General features: G+C 34.7%; 1 protein-coding gene across 2 annotated transcripts; it reads left to right on the top strand.

Moving 5' to 3' along the window:
* Nucleotides 1-1,071: 1,071 nt before the first annotated feature.
* LOC131055197 (cyclin-A1-4) lies at nucleotides 1,072-12,938 on the top strand. Of its 2 annotated transcripts, none has more exons than XM_057989796.2 (11): nucleotides 1,072-1,650; nucleotides 9,441-9,813; nucleotides 9,954-10,093; nucleotides 11,218-11,310; nucleotides 11,389-11,522; nucleotides 11,615-11,690; nucleotides 11,784-11,860; nucleotides 11,996-12,029; nucleotides 12,123-12,272; nucleotides 12,356-12,490; nucleotides 12,582-12,938. In XM_057989796.2, the coding sequence occupies exons 1-11, from the start codon at nucleotides 1,420-1,422 to the stop codon at nucleotides 12,645-12,647; spliced, it is 1,509 nt and encodes a 502-aa protein (XP_057845779.2). In that variant the 5' UTR covers nucleotides 1,072-1,419; the 3' UTR covers nucleotides 12,648-12,938. The 2 variants fall into 2 exon arrangements, with proteins under 2 accessions (XP_057845779.2, XP_057845778.2); XM_057989795.2 differs by having other exon boundaries at nucleotides 1,073-1,650; nucleotides 12,114-12,272.
* The last annotated feature ends 1,307 nt before the right edge of the window (nucleotides 12,939-14,245 follow it).

Below are 14,245 nucleotides of genomic sequence, written 5' to 3'. Positions count from 1 at the left end.
TGAAAATGAGGTTTCTAAAGAGGAAAGCATGGTTAAACATGCCAAACTTAAGCACCACCCCTCATCTCAATTTAAGATTGTGGTGTAGTTTTCAATCTTAATTGCTTATTTTAGTTTTATATTGAAGGTGTATTAATACAAATTTTAAGAAGAATTTAAGAAATCTTATTGGAATATGCCTTCAATATAAGGGATAGTGGCAACAAGGACATTGACCAAGTCTACATCTTTATATTTAGGACTACAATGGGATTGGCTCCATTTAATTTGTGGTTATGTACTTTGTGTGATACCCATTCAATTTGAAAACTTTGGTTAGGTGGGAAAACTCAATATCAATGTGACCTAAGCCACAAATACCAATGACCTTTGTAGCCAAAGTCTTTGAGGCACTAGCTTTTTGGTTAGGTTGGTGGTTAGAAGAGACATGTAGATAAAGGCGTAGCTTTACACAAGACAATTTAACATGTACTTAGAAAAAAAATATTTAAAAAAAATCCTAATATAAATGAACTTAAAAAAAGAATTACATCAACATCAACAATAATAATATAAAAAAATAAATTATTATAAAATTCGTAAATATAATATTACATATTGAACATCAAAAATAATAATGTGATAAATCTAATTTCAATTTGAAAATTGAAAGCAAAACAACAAAACTCCCCCAAAATAAAAAAACATTATGTATTGTCTGCAATCCATCATTTGTTCTTTGTCCTACTTGAACTTTCTAAAACTTTAGCTCAGTCAAAATTTGAAACTCCCAAATAAAAAACATAAAAAAGAGGACAAAAATTTAGGAGTTTCAACTTCAACTACAATAATTAATAATCAATAAAAAAAAGCTTTGAATTCAAATTTTGAAATCGTCTGTCCGTTTCAAGCCTCGAAAAAGAACGCCCGACAGTCCGCTCCACACGCGCCGATGTACGAACAAATGAGCGCCGTCCGATTATGGCATCTGACGGCTCAGATTATCGGAACGTTGTAAAGTCCAACATATTTTACAAAACAAATGATGTTTTCAAATCCGCTAGGTTATTCCCTCCTCTTTCTTCAGTTTGATTTCTTTTACATAATCTTTTATTCCATATACAGATAAGCTATGCTCAAATGCAGATAGCTTGAGAGGAATTTAAATGTCTCTGTACAGTCAGTAATAAGCGTGGAAGATTTCTCTCTGCAATCTTTAAATGTACATTAATGTGTGATGCCGAAGGTTCCTTGTCATCTTGAATCTTCCAATGCATTGTTTGCTCTGTTTATATTGGCCGCAATGGTTTAAATGCAGAGACTGGAAGAATATAATAGATAAGGTTTTCTCTTCGGGAGATGATATTTGAGCTGTGAATGGAGGATTCCGCATTGGTTCTGTGAGGGAGTATTATTTTGCATGAAGAGGAGAATTTTTCTATGAAGGGCATGGAGAGAGAAGGGAGAAATCAACGTCGTGTTGTAAATAGTGAGAATGCCCGCAGCAGTTCAAAGTCTTCTGCCAAGAGGCCTGCGGTTGAAAATGGTGGTAAAGCACCCCCTGTTTCTGCTTTACAGCAAGCTAAGAAACGTGCTGCTCTTGTCAATTTGACGAATCAGGGAAATGTTGCTGCTAATTCCAAGGCTTCACAAAGCTCCCTGAAATCCGAGGTATGGGTTTCGATGATGAAAGCGAATGACCCTAAGGGGTTTGGTCTTTTTTAAAATTCTTTTTCTGTTAATTATGGCCTTTGCAAGCCTTCAAACTCTTGTTTGAGATTCCAAGATTGTGTTAGATTGATTTAATGTTTACTTACTGTGACTTATATCAGAATATGGATTTCAAATAACTACCAATTATTTCAAGAGTGTAGAAGCTATACCTTGCAATCTTCTTTTAAATATGCTGAAAGTGTAGAAGTCTTATATTTCTAAATAAACGAGCTTAAGGGTTATCAGAAAGAATAAAGTCAGGGAGAGTAAGAAATGTAATTTCCGCCTAGAAATGTGAGATTTGAATCTTGAGAATTTTAATATGGCTCTTCTGTGCCTTTTAGATTGGTACTATTTGGGATTATGTTTACTGTTTCCTAAAACAGGAGAGTTTAAAGTTTAAACAAAGAGTAGTGCCTTAGGAAGAATTGCATTATATGAATAGCGCAGAACTTTTTTCCAAATCCAGCATCCACATTTTATCCTATGTGGTCATACTCTACAGATTCGTTACCTCCTAAGAAAGTAACCTTAATGGCATAAGGAATAAGTTATGGTGCTACCTTAACATATTTAAATTAGGGAATACATTACACTGATACCTCAACAGTTTCTCTTTGAAAAAGGAAGGTTAGTTGCAGAAAAAATAATCCCAAGTTTTAAGTCTTTACTTACATATAGGATTTGAATTTTGACACGTTTCATTTGAATTTTTGGTACCTTGTATAAATTTGAATCAGTTATCTTTATTGTTATTTAATTCAGATCAGCTAAAATAATTTTAGGCTGTATGCTAATACAATGTAAGTCTTAACCGAGGCATGGCCATATTGTAAATTCCTTTTAACTCCCAAGTAAACAAGCATACAAACTTTCAGTAAGAGAAAATTGGAATACATTTTTCTCAGCAAATTTTTGTGGAATTGATGGACAAGGGGTTGCCGTTGGCTTATGATTTACTCTTATTATTTGTTATATAAGAGTTCTTGAGACATATCTGAATGTATAGACAGGTTTGGCAATAGGTTTGGTTAGGTGACAATGGAATGGTAGATTAGTATGCAAGTCTTAGGAATAAGTCCAAAAGGGGCTGGTTTTGTAGCCCGTAACCTGTATTTCAGTGTGAAAGGCAATATAGCTCTGTAGATTTTTTTATTGATTCTGTTTGCTACAACTTAAAGCATAGCAGTTTAGAAAAAGAGTAGTAGTGCCTTCGGTAGAATTGAAGAGTATCTTAATGATTGTAGAATTTGACTTAGGAAACGCCAAAAGTACTTCCAAGGCTATGTCTCCAACATAAATGAGATGCAAGATGTTTGAAATGAACTAGTCATAGTAACATCTTCCAATCCTTAAGTAAAGAATCAGGTGCTCTTTTTGCTAAGAAAGAATTTGTGTGGAATGGGTGTTTACTTCCACAAAACTTTTCATAATCTATTAATTTAATGAGCAAGTGATTGATGAACGAGGTTGAATTTTGAGGAATCGATTTTCCCTGAGTTTATATCTAGCCTCATATAGGATTTGGATTTTGACATGTTGCATGTGCATTGATCATGATAATCGTTGTTTAATTTTAGGCTGCTATTATGAAGTGTAGTAGATTGTAGCATTTGATTAGTGAATGACTCTTCAACCTTGCCTTGAGTTGCCCATAGTTTTTTAATTATAATTAATTATTAGATAAGGGTTATATTGGGGGCTTTCTCACCTTGGAAAAAAATGATAGAAAATCAATATTACAAACAAAAATGGTTGATGCAGCCAAAAGAGATGGCAAATAGAAAATAAGATAGAAATCTAATAACCAAACCAAAGTTGAACATCTAAAACATCAAACAACATAAAACCTTCCTTCCTCTAGGCTTAACAACAAGAACTCATGCATGATAGTGTAACACCATACCCTCCAACACGTACCACTATTGTACACATGCCATCCCACAAAAGTTGCCTTTACAATGTTCCAACTAGATGAAATTTGGTTCCATAGGTTCCTCCATCCAATTCACAATTTGGTACAAAAGCCCATTATCTAAAAAAGGAAAAGTGAAAATGCTAGTCACCTCCTCCCTACCTCTTATCCTTGAGTTCAAGAAAAATCCCTCACCTCCTCTAACTAATCAATGATGAAAAGCAACTCCTTACACACTTAAATTAACCATTTTAGTCTATTGCTTAGGGATTTCTTGGCCTTTCAAGTTTTGGAGTTGCTCCTCACACTCAATTGTGAAGAAGAATCCTCATAAAGTAACTAAGTATGGAGCACCCAATTTTGAATCTCTTAGTCAAGAATCTAAACCTCCAATTTCATCAAGAAATCTTTCAAAATAGAAGTGATGCAGGAGCACCCAAAGACATAAAGGAGGACACAAATGAAGTCTAAAAGAGCCTAATATCACCCATGAGGTGAAAATGATCATTTGTAATAGGTTGATAGATTTGTGAGTCAATAAGACCCAACTGATGTAAGGCATTGTCATGGTTGCATTTTATAAGCCACCATGGATAAATGACCATGTGGGTCAGTAGGAGTCTAGGCATGAATCAGGGAAATAACTATTGGTCCTAGAAACATTAGACCAATCCTTGGAATAGGTCGAATACACCTTGGAGTCACCAAGTTTGAAAAGTGCAAGTTGACAACTTTTGTTGTCATTGCAAAATGTTGTAAAAAGGGATAACTAATCCTCCAACGGTTCCAAAGTTTGAAAAGTGGTTGGAAACTATTAGGGAGGCTATATTATGCCCACTTGGATCGATTTCAGGGTGTTGTTAGTGTAGTTGTTGAAGTTGATGATGTTTTGGTGTTTGGAGCAATACAATATTCTTGGAGTTTTCTGAAATTCTGTGTTTTTGCTATTCATTTTTGATCAGTACGGATTGGTGGATGTCTGAAACCAATTGAATGAATTAGGGAAGTCTCTTACCTTTCATTTGAATCAAGTTTGAAGTTCTGTAATAATCGGGTTGTAGGGATCCATCCAATTCTATCCAGACTGGTCACAAACCCTATCGACACCTAGGGTTCCACTGTAAAGATGCCCTTAATTTGACATTTTCACCGGAGGACCAAACAACCTATGGGGAAAATGTTAGAAGGGCCATAGTGTTATAAAATTTTGGTGTTGGTTTGCAGGGAGACTCCAAGACCGGAGAGATTGAATTGACCCTAGGTGGGCATCTCTATATGATTGCCTGAACTGTAGAAGTGGAAATCACTTGCAGAAGATAAAGAAGATGGGATCAAGTCTTGAAACCTTGGATTTGGCAGTTTGACACCTTACCCCAAGTTGCAGAAGTGTTGGTTTAGTCGGAGGACTAATACAAGGGATACTTGCTTTGTAAATTAGGTTGAATTGGCTTAGTTAGGTTTGGAAGGATAGTAAGGGTACAGAGCTTTCAACTGTGGTTAGAACCTAAGCTTTTGGGGAATTGTACAACTAGATAAAGGGTATCTGAATCTACCTTTATTTTGTCTTGTCCTTTTGAACTTTGATAAGTTGTGTTTGAAAAACTCAATCGGAAGGGCTACTAGGCTACCTGAAGGGTTGCTAGACAATAGGACAGTTGTGAGGCAAGTATTCCCTAACACATCTGATAGCTAGATCTTGTGGGTGTTTTGTGTTGGTTGGACCACCAATGGAAAAAGTCCAATAGGTTTCCATCCCACCGGTACCGGAAGGTACTAAACCGGTTCACACAAGGGTAGAGTGTTTTCATCATATTGATACCAGAAGAGACTAAACCGGTATGGATCCGATCACTCAAATTGTTGTGTGAACTGAGCATTTGGTATGTGTGTTGTTCACACCTTGAACAAGCAAAAGAACTTGTTTTGGACATAGTAATTGTGGGTGAGAGAAGGTTTCTCACCTAGTTGTTGCCTGGCTTTGCATCAAGAAGCCCCTTCCTTCATTGGTTAAGAAGAACCTCACTAGGTAACAAAAAATGGGGCACCCAATTCCAAATTTCCTACTCAAGAATCTTAACCTCCAATTTCATCTAGAATATTCTCCAAAATAGAACCCCTCAACTATGTAGCTTTTGGTACCTTCGTATGCTTTAGTACCCAACACATAAATTGAGAAATTTTGTATCTTCACAATAAAGATGATAAATTCAAACAATGATCTGACACTATTCCCTTATAATGAGTATCTGTAGTCTTGCTTGAAAATTTGCAATGCACCATAGAGAATGCCACAACAAAGGTTTCACAAACCAAAATGACAGAGAAAATTGGAAGAAGGCAATCGCCAAAAAATAAAGACAAGAGCCCTCTAAAAGAAAAAGGTAGCCAAAGAAGGTTGCAACCAAATGTGTCTGGCATGCCAAGCATCTAACTATCAACAAGATTCCCTAATGGTGAGCAATGTTAATCTTGGGTGGCTTAAAAACAATCATAAATAGGCCATAGTTTCAAAGTTTATAATAATTACGACCGATTCTCTCTTCTTTTTTTCTCCTTCAAATTTTTATATAGAAAAATTACAAAAAGAGCCTTTGGAAGAGTACCCTAGATACAATATAATCATGAACAATTGTTTTAACCTATGCCAAACATTAGAGAGGAGAGACCTCTAGGGCCCATTAGATCAACATCACCAAGAAATTTTAGTAGTCTAAAGAGCCTCCAAATCCTCCCAAGGCTCTTGCCTTTTGCTAACGAAAGTTGAAAATAGAGAATGCTTCATCCCAATGTTAGCTAGAAGGTTTGCCACCAAGCTGAAAATGGAGAATGCTTCATCCCAATGTTAGCTAGAAGGTTTGCCACCTTGTTACATGGAATCAATGGAGAAAACATTTATAGTCGAAGATCTTGCATAAAGAGAAGGTTTCCTCCAACAAACTTCTACACTTATAGTTCAGACAATGTCAAGAATAAGAACAAAGAGATCGCCTTTCATAGTGAACTAACTTACATCCTAAGGAAGAGGCGACACATAAATCTTCAATACCAACTCTACTACATAATTAGATTTGAGAATCCAAAAATAAATAACATCCATAAAGAAGGAACTTGATGAGTCATGGATGAAAACCCATAGTTGATAACTTACCCCTAAAAGCACAATCAAAGTTTAGCTTACACGATACTTGTGGGAGCTTCATCAAACAAGCTTTCTTTTGTGCCAATTATTTATCTATTACCCTCTCGATGAGGCTAGTATGTTTGTAATTTACATGCCTCAAACCTCCTAAATAAGTGACCATAAAAACTTTGAGGAAGGATAAATTAAATTACAGTGAACCTTAGTACTACTTTAAGTAAATGGCCAGGCATTCCGTTTCCCATTAGAATTTTGTGTCAAACAGGTAGATGCAGATTTCCAATGGCTTACAATTTTATTTTTTGGTCTTTGCACTAATGAATTTTCAAAACAAAACTGACATTCTAATTATGTTTAGAAATACTCTTATATAATGAATGATACAGTAGATCAGCACAGAAAGATTTTAAGAAAGTAAGACCCAACTTACTAGCCTGTATATGTACTTTCAGTCTGAAGGTACATATTGTTGCAGATGAGATTGGATTCTTGACATGTTGAGCATGACTGTTCTGTACTTTCAGATATTATACAAGCTTGAATTGATTAAAATTTAAATCATATCTGCTTGGATAAAAAGAAGTGCTTTAGGCAGAATTGCAGAGCGTCCCAAGATTTTTAGAACTTGTCTTTAATGATAGCTTAGATTTACACATTTTTTGAGAACATGCTCAGTGAGATACAATTTTATTGGCCTTCAAATGCCATTTCAGTCTTTAGGAACAATTTGAACCCTTAATTGTTGAATTTATTTGTGCTGCAGCTTAAAAAATGGTGTTTGACAAAACTGAAATGAGTCTCAAAGATAGTAGAATAGATAAGCTTAAGACTTTTATAATGAATGAATTGTTAAAAATTCATTCTTACAGAAAATAGCTAGACACTCTTTTGCTTGATAGGGATTAGAGACGGATCATTTATTTTAATTTTTCAAGCAACAGGTAGTGGCCTTGGTCTATTTGCCCCACACAATTAATAGATGAGTGGGACCAAGTTTTCAAGAAATTAATTATTCACAAAAGGAATTTCCATCTTTGAGTACATAAGGTCTCAAATGAGAATTGAGTTTTGACATGTGATGTGATTGTTTAACAACTTTTAATAGTTCGAAACAAATATGCTTGCTGTTAATTAATTCAGAGCAGCTTGGAGAAGAATTAAGCTACAAGAGAATTGCAGTGTCTCAAAGATTATAGCATGCATGCAAATGCTTAGTAGTCTTCTTTGCATGTTTTAGAGACCCTGTATATCCCAAATATAACTGTGTACAAAAACTTTCATAAAGAATATGCTACAGCAATAATCCAAATATTATAGATTAATGATTGCGCACTTTTTATCATCAAATTTTTCTATGAAATGAGCAGAAAGCAATTATTTCACAATTTTTGTTTTGAGCATTTTCTGTTGAGCGATTGGCTTAGGTTTCTGATTGGGGATGTGATGAATGAAGCCTTTAATCAGCACACAATGTCTTAAGATTAGATTAAGGAAACCCTAAAATAAGGTCAGGCCCAATAAACTAAATATTCAGCACTCAGTCATAAAAGAAGCATTCATAACTATCTCATTAAGCTAACTATTCAACAAATAAATACACTCCCACAAAGAGGCACTCACAATTATCAAGGGGAAATACATCAGCTATAGAGAGGTATTCACATGTATCTGAGGGGATATTCAAGAAATAAACACAAATCCACAAAAGTGGCAATCGCAACTATCTGCAACTTCATCTCAATTCCTATGCTCTTCTATAATAATTAATAAAATAAATAAATCCATAAACATAAGATTCTTATTTATTCTCCATCCATAATTTTATGTCTTTTCTTTATTTTTATCATCTATCCTACTCTTGAATAAAGATGATTTTCTGTTTTCTAAGAAATTTCTATTCCAGGAGAAAGTTCCAAATTATACTAATTTTAATCTGCTGCACATCACCGTTACAGAATCTAGGATTAAACTGACTTCAAAATCTTTCAGAAAGAATAGTTACAGTTGGAATATTTAATTACCACATAGCCTGATTCAAATAGCATCCCTGCCCCAACATCTCAATTCAGAAAGACGTGGCTGACATACTGACAGTGAATGTTGTCCTGAATCAAGCTGTGTTCTTTTTCCCTTACCATCATGGGTAACCCCTGTTTGTCTAGGTGATGCATTAATGCAAAGCTCACTGTTGGAAGGATTTGGACAATGATGAATGTTGTACAAATCTATTTTTGACAAAAGTTTTCTTCATTTATGAATCATGATTGCTCTTTATTGTTTATCATACTTCAGGTGAATAATTTGCATGTTTGGATTCAGGATATAAACTACTTTGGAGGTTGTTTTCCTTGGGTAGGTTATGAATAAGATAACAAATGTCAGCAGCATAAGGGTGATTTCTTACCAAGATTTTGTGATTTACAGAAGCTGTATGGCTTAAAATAGTTGAATATTGGAAAATTTACAATTTTGAGTGAAAGATCCTGTATATGCTTTGCAGTCCACAATTGCTGCATTACATGTTTTGTTTTCCTGGCAGAAATGGCTTACAGTTTTAAGTCTTACAGTTTGTGAAGTCATTGTGCCAATTCCAGAAACAATCGTGTTTCTAGTGAAATATTACTCGTAAGAAATTTCTGCTAGCCTAGCAAGCAAGGAAACATTCTAATAATCTCTAAATTTATGTCTGTGAAGGATCTGATTGAAGTGGCAACTTCCAAGGCGAAGACAACTTCTATCAACTTGAGAAATGCTAGCAGTCAGCGGCTAAACCCTGTGACAGCCTCTGTTCCCAAGCAACCTGGATTACCTCAACACGCAAACAAACAGAACTTGTTGAGAAACAATGAAGCTTGCAGTAGAAAGGTAGCATTGCATGCTGTTAGGTCACCAAGTGGGTCAGATGGAGGATCAGAATCTATGGATGAAAGTATGTCAACAAGTGAGTCTTCAGGTCCAGAGGTTGAGTATTCAAATAACAGCAGTGCTGCAGCTGTTGCTTCTTTGGAGAGGAGAACCTCACAGAATTTGCACATTACAGAACATTCAAGCTTGAAGCCAAGACAAGGTGGGGTTTGAACATTAAATTTCTGGTCCTAATCTATGTTATCTTTGGAATCATGGCATTAGTAAAGGCAGATTAATATACATGCTTTTTATTTTTCTCTGCTATATTCTGCCCATTTACACAGCTTGCTATCTATACAGGTCATCTGTTTGAAGAATATTCTTCAGCACCCGTGAAATTTAATGAGTTGCAGTTTATTGATGTTGACACTGAGCACATGAACCCTCAGATGTGCACTACATATGCTTGTGATATAGATCAGCACCTCCGCAATGCCGAGGTAATCTTCTTTTCAAGATCTGTACAAGATTATGCAAAGTGATTGCATCACATCCTAACGTGATGCATGAATAGAACTTTAAAGATTATACCCATTTTTCTCAATACTGAAAGGACATCATGATGCAATTTAAAATCACAGGCTCCCATATTGTCACCTAGATTGGTTTCACTGATAAAATATACTTTTCATATCATCTAGTCACGAATAAGCCATGCAATCCAGATGTTTATTTGTCTTAAGGAATGTGCCAATTGTTATAAATATATCGATCTTCCATGGGTTTTACTTAACAATAAGTAGTAACTCTATTGTGAACTCAGCTGGATTCTATTTATTCATTTGCCCAAAGATTTCAATGAAATGTACTTTCTACTTATCTAGTTTTTCTATCATAAGGGAATGCTGACATATCATCATTTGGAAAAGTTGCTAACGATTGACGAAAATAGTTTCATAAAGGTTCTGGAGGATTAGAATTCACATTTCAGGAGAAAACCTGAATGTGTCCCATCATGAAATGGTCTTGTAGTACTGTGGAGGAGCGCCTTATGTTTTATGGAATGGAAGGGAATCATTGAAAACTGATCCATTAGTTAGTTTTATAGTTGATGTACATGCAGGTTAAATGCCGATTATGGATATATTACAGGGGACCTGGATACAATGTTACTGCGGATTCTTTACATTGGTGTGATCTGAAATTGATATATTAGTTATTATTGTTTTCAAATTTCATAGACTTGGCATGCTTTCTTGCATTATTGATTCCTTGCATTGTCACTGTAAAGTTGCATGGGACTGTGTTAATGAAACTCAAATAATTTGACAAAATAATGGAAAACATAAATATCAATTTTTAAATTAAAAGCAGCCTTTTCTTGCCTATCTTATTTATTTTGCCAAATGGCATATGCATATGATCTTATACTTCTGTCTACTTTATTTGACATTTCTGATATGTTTTCATTGCCATGATATCTTATCAGGACATTTATGCTTGTATTATATTTATTGTTACATGTCCGACCTTGTTTAGATTGTTGTTTGCAAAAAGTTTCTAGTAAATCAGCTTTCCTTTCAAATATAGATTTGATCCCTGATTTTGACACATTTGCTGACAGACAAAGAAGAGGCCAGCAGCTAACTATATGGAAGAGATTCAGGAGGACATAAATGCCAGTATGAGAGGAATCCTGATTGACTGGCTTGTGGAGGTGAGCATTTTATGTTTCGGTCCTTTGCCCATATAGTCCCGAGTGCTTCCAATTTGTAACTTCTGTTGTTGATTACAGGTTGCAGAGGAATACAAACTTGTCCCAGATACACTGTATCTGACAGTTACCTACATTGATAGGTACCTTTCCAAGAATGTAGTAAACAGGCAACGGTTGCAATTGCTTGGTGTCACTTGCATGCTTGTTGCATCGTAAGTGATCCTATCCCTTATTTCAGTTGCATTTTAATGGCTGAATGACCCAACCTGAAAGAATTTTCTCTCATTTTTGGCTATGGGTTCAGGAAATATGAGGAAATTTGTGCTCCCCAAGTTGAGGAATTTTGCTATATAACTGACAACACCTATTTCCGTGACGAGGTACCATATCTTTCTTCAATACTATGGCATGATTTGTCTGTTATGTGGTATCCAACATTCTTTGATGCGATTATTGTTACCTTACCTATGCAGGTACTACAAATGGAATCGAAGGTTCTTCAGCATCTTAATTTTGAGCTTTCTACCCCGACCATAAAATGTTTTCTCAGGTAAGGGTTTGCGTTAGAGGTTTTCATAATTGGATTGGATGCCAATGAAGTCTCAAACTCACAAATAAATAATAGTTAATAATTAATGCTTTGGTTATACCTGAGTTTCGCTAACTTGTTCCGTCACTCTGACAGGCGTTTCGTTCGAGCAGCCCAAGCTTCACTCGAGGTATGCATTATATCATGATATCTAATTTGATTAGGGCAGCAATTGAACAAAACCTTTTCCCACACACCATAATATGTTTTTCAGATTGCACAGGCACAGTTATTGCATCTGGAGTTCCTAGCAAATTTTCTGGCAGAGTTAACCCTTCCAGATTACAGTTTTCTTGAATATCTGCCTTCTTTGCTTGCTGCATCTGCTGTTTTCCTTGCAAAATTTACCCTTGATCCAATAAAAAAGCCATGGGTATGTACTGTTAAGTTTTCTCTCTACCAATTTGAATTTCTCTCATCGGCGATTTTGTATTAATTGACCGTACTTTTCTCCAGACTCCCACTCTCAAACACTATACTCGATATCAGCCAAGGGAGCTGAAGGCTTGTGTGAAAGCACTGCATGAACTTCAGTGTAACAAAGAGGGTTGTGGTCTACCTGCAATTCGTGAAAAGTACCGCCAACATAAGGTGATTTCAGCATTTTAATTGCAAAAAGAATGTAGTTTCGATTGACAATTGCAGGTTCACCTCTTCTAATAGCATTTTCTGTTTACTGTAGTTTAAGTGTGTGTCAACCATGGTACCTCCAGCAATCATACCGGCTGAGTTTTTCTCCGATATTTAACATCGTTTTAATCGCATTTATACCATTTAGTTTAATGAAGAGGACAGGCGATTTTCACTAGTTTCTCGAAGTTAATAGAGATCAGTCAGGCATATTTCGTGCCATTATTTATTCACGGTGTATATTGAGCAACGAGGGCTAATAATGTCAACCTGTTCTAGTGTTCTGAATGCTTCGTGGTAGATGCTACAATCTGTAGCTTTTGTAAGTTCCCTCTAAATTGTAATCACTCGTATTTATGGAAAGAAATTTTCATCTCTTGATCAGATCTTTTTATATTTTTTATGGACACATTTGAATTACCCACTTAAGTGGTTTATAATAGTCTGCCCAACAAACTCTGCATTAGCTTTATTCTTGGAATTGTATTATTTTAATATAAAAAAATTCTACATTACGTACTGAGAAGATGTTCAAAATAATTATGTTGTCTAAGAAACAAAATAAAAAACAATTCTGATTAGAGTAATTGTTAAACAAACTATCATATAATTTTTATAAGGAAAAAGAATGGGGGGAACTCAAAATTGTAGACTTCATTTGTATTATTTTAATATTATGAATATCTATTTCCAAAAACATTGAAATAACCAAAGCCAACTAGGAGAAATTACCTTGTTCATAAAGTAGAACCCATATAAATCAATGAATCGATGTGGAGGGAGTCTATCCATGAAGGATGGAGGAAAACATTCATCTTGCTTTGAGAAAGTTATCACTTGGTCTCAACGTAAGGAATAGTTCAAAGGAATATAGAGATAATTTATGTTCCATTTTTTATTTGCATGTGAAAGTATAGAAATATGTTAGGAATAATGATGAAGCACTGAAATGGGTAGAAATATGCTTATTAATTAATGGTTTGTAATTAAAATTAAATTTATTTATTTTTAAATAAAAAAATTCATATAGAAAATATGTTACATCCAAGTGAATTTGTTGAAAGTCTAGGACTTAGCTCTTAATTTGATTGATCTTTGTTATATAATTGAATAAATGTTTAAGTGATTCTAATTGATTGCAAATTATGTTTTTAAGATTTAAAATTCCTTCACAAACAATGAGTCACTCTTAAGTTAAGTTATAAAGCACACCAAGTGAACATGTATAAGTTTAGGCTTTGCAATGACTTTACAAATTTGTGAAAACAACCATCTCACTTTTTTGAATCATAAGCAAAAGAAATATTAATTACATATTTTATGAGAGTAATTACAAATAAGTGTCCACAAATTATTTTGAATATAGAAGTAGTGTTGCAATAGAAAGGCATGCCCTCTTAAGTTAGTTTTGGCTTCAAGAAGAGATAGACGTAGTTAATAGTTTGGATATCTCATTTGAAATATTTTGAGTGAATCCACAATTCAATTGGTACAAGGAGTAGTCTATTAGTGTACATAAACCTAGCCCAAGCCTCCAATATCTTTGAAAATCCCAAGCTATGGTGAAAGTGCTTGCCTTCCTTAGAGTTGGCCTAAAATTTTTTTTTATGAAAGTTTATTTTATTTTTTTAAATAAAATTAAAAAAATTGATATCTACTTAAATTTCTTGAAACATATGTTTAGATTTAATAAATAGGAATAATTAATAAAGCTTG

Source organism: Cryptomeria japonica, chromosome 3 (genome assembly GCF_030272615.1).
Source record: "Cryptomeria japonica chromosome 3, Sugi_1.0, whole genome shotgun sequence".
NCBI lineage: Eukaryota > Viridiplantae > Streptophyta > Pinopsida > Cupressales > Cupressaceae > Cryptomeria > Cryptomeria japonica.
Note: the sequence above shows the minus strand (reverse complement) of the source record. Positions and strands in the feature narration are given on the sequence as shown.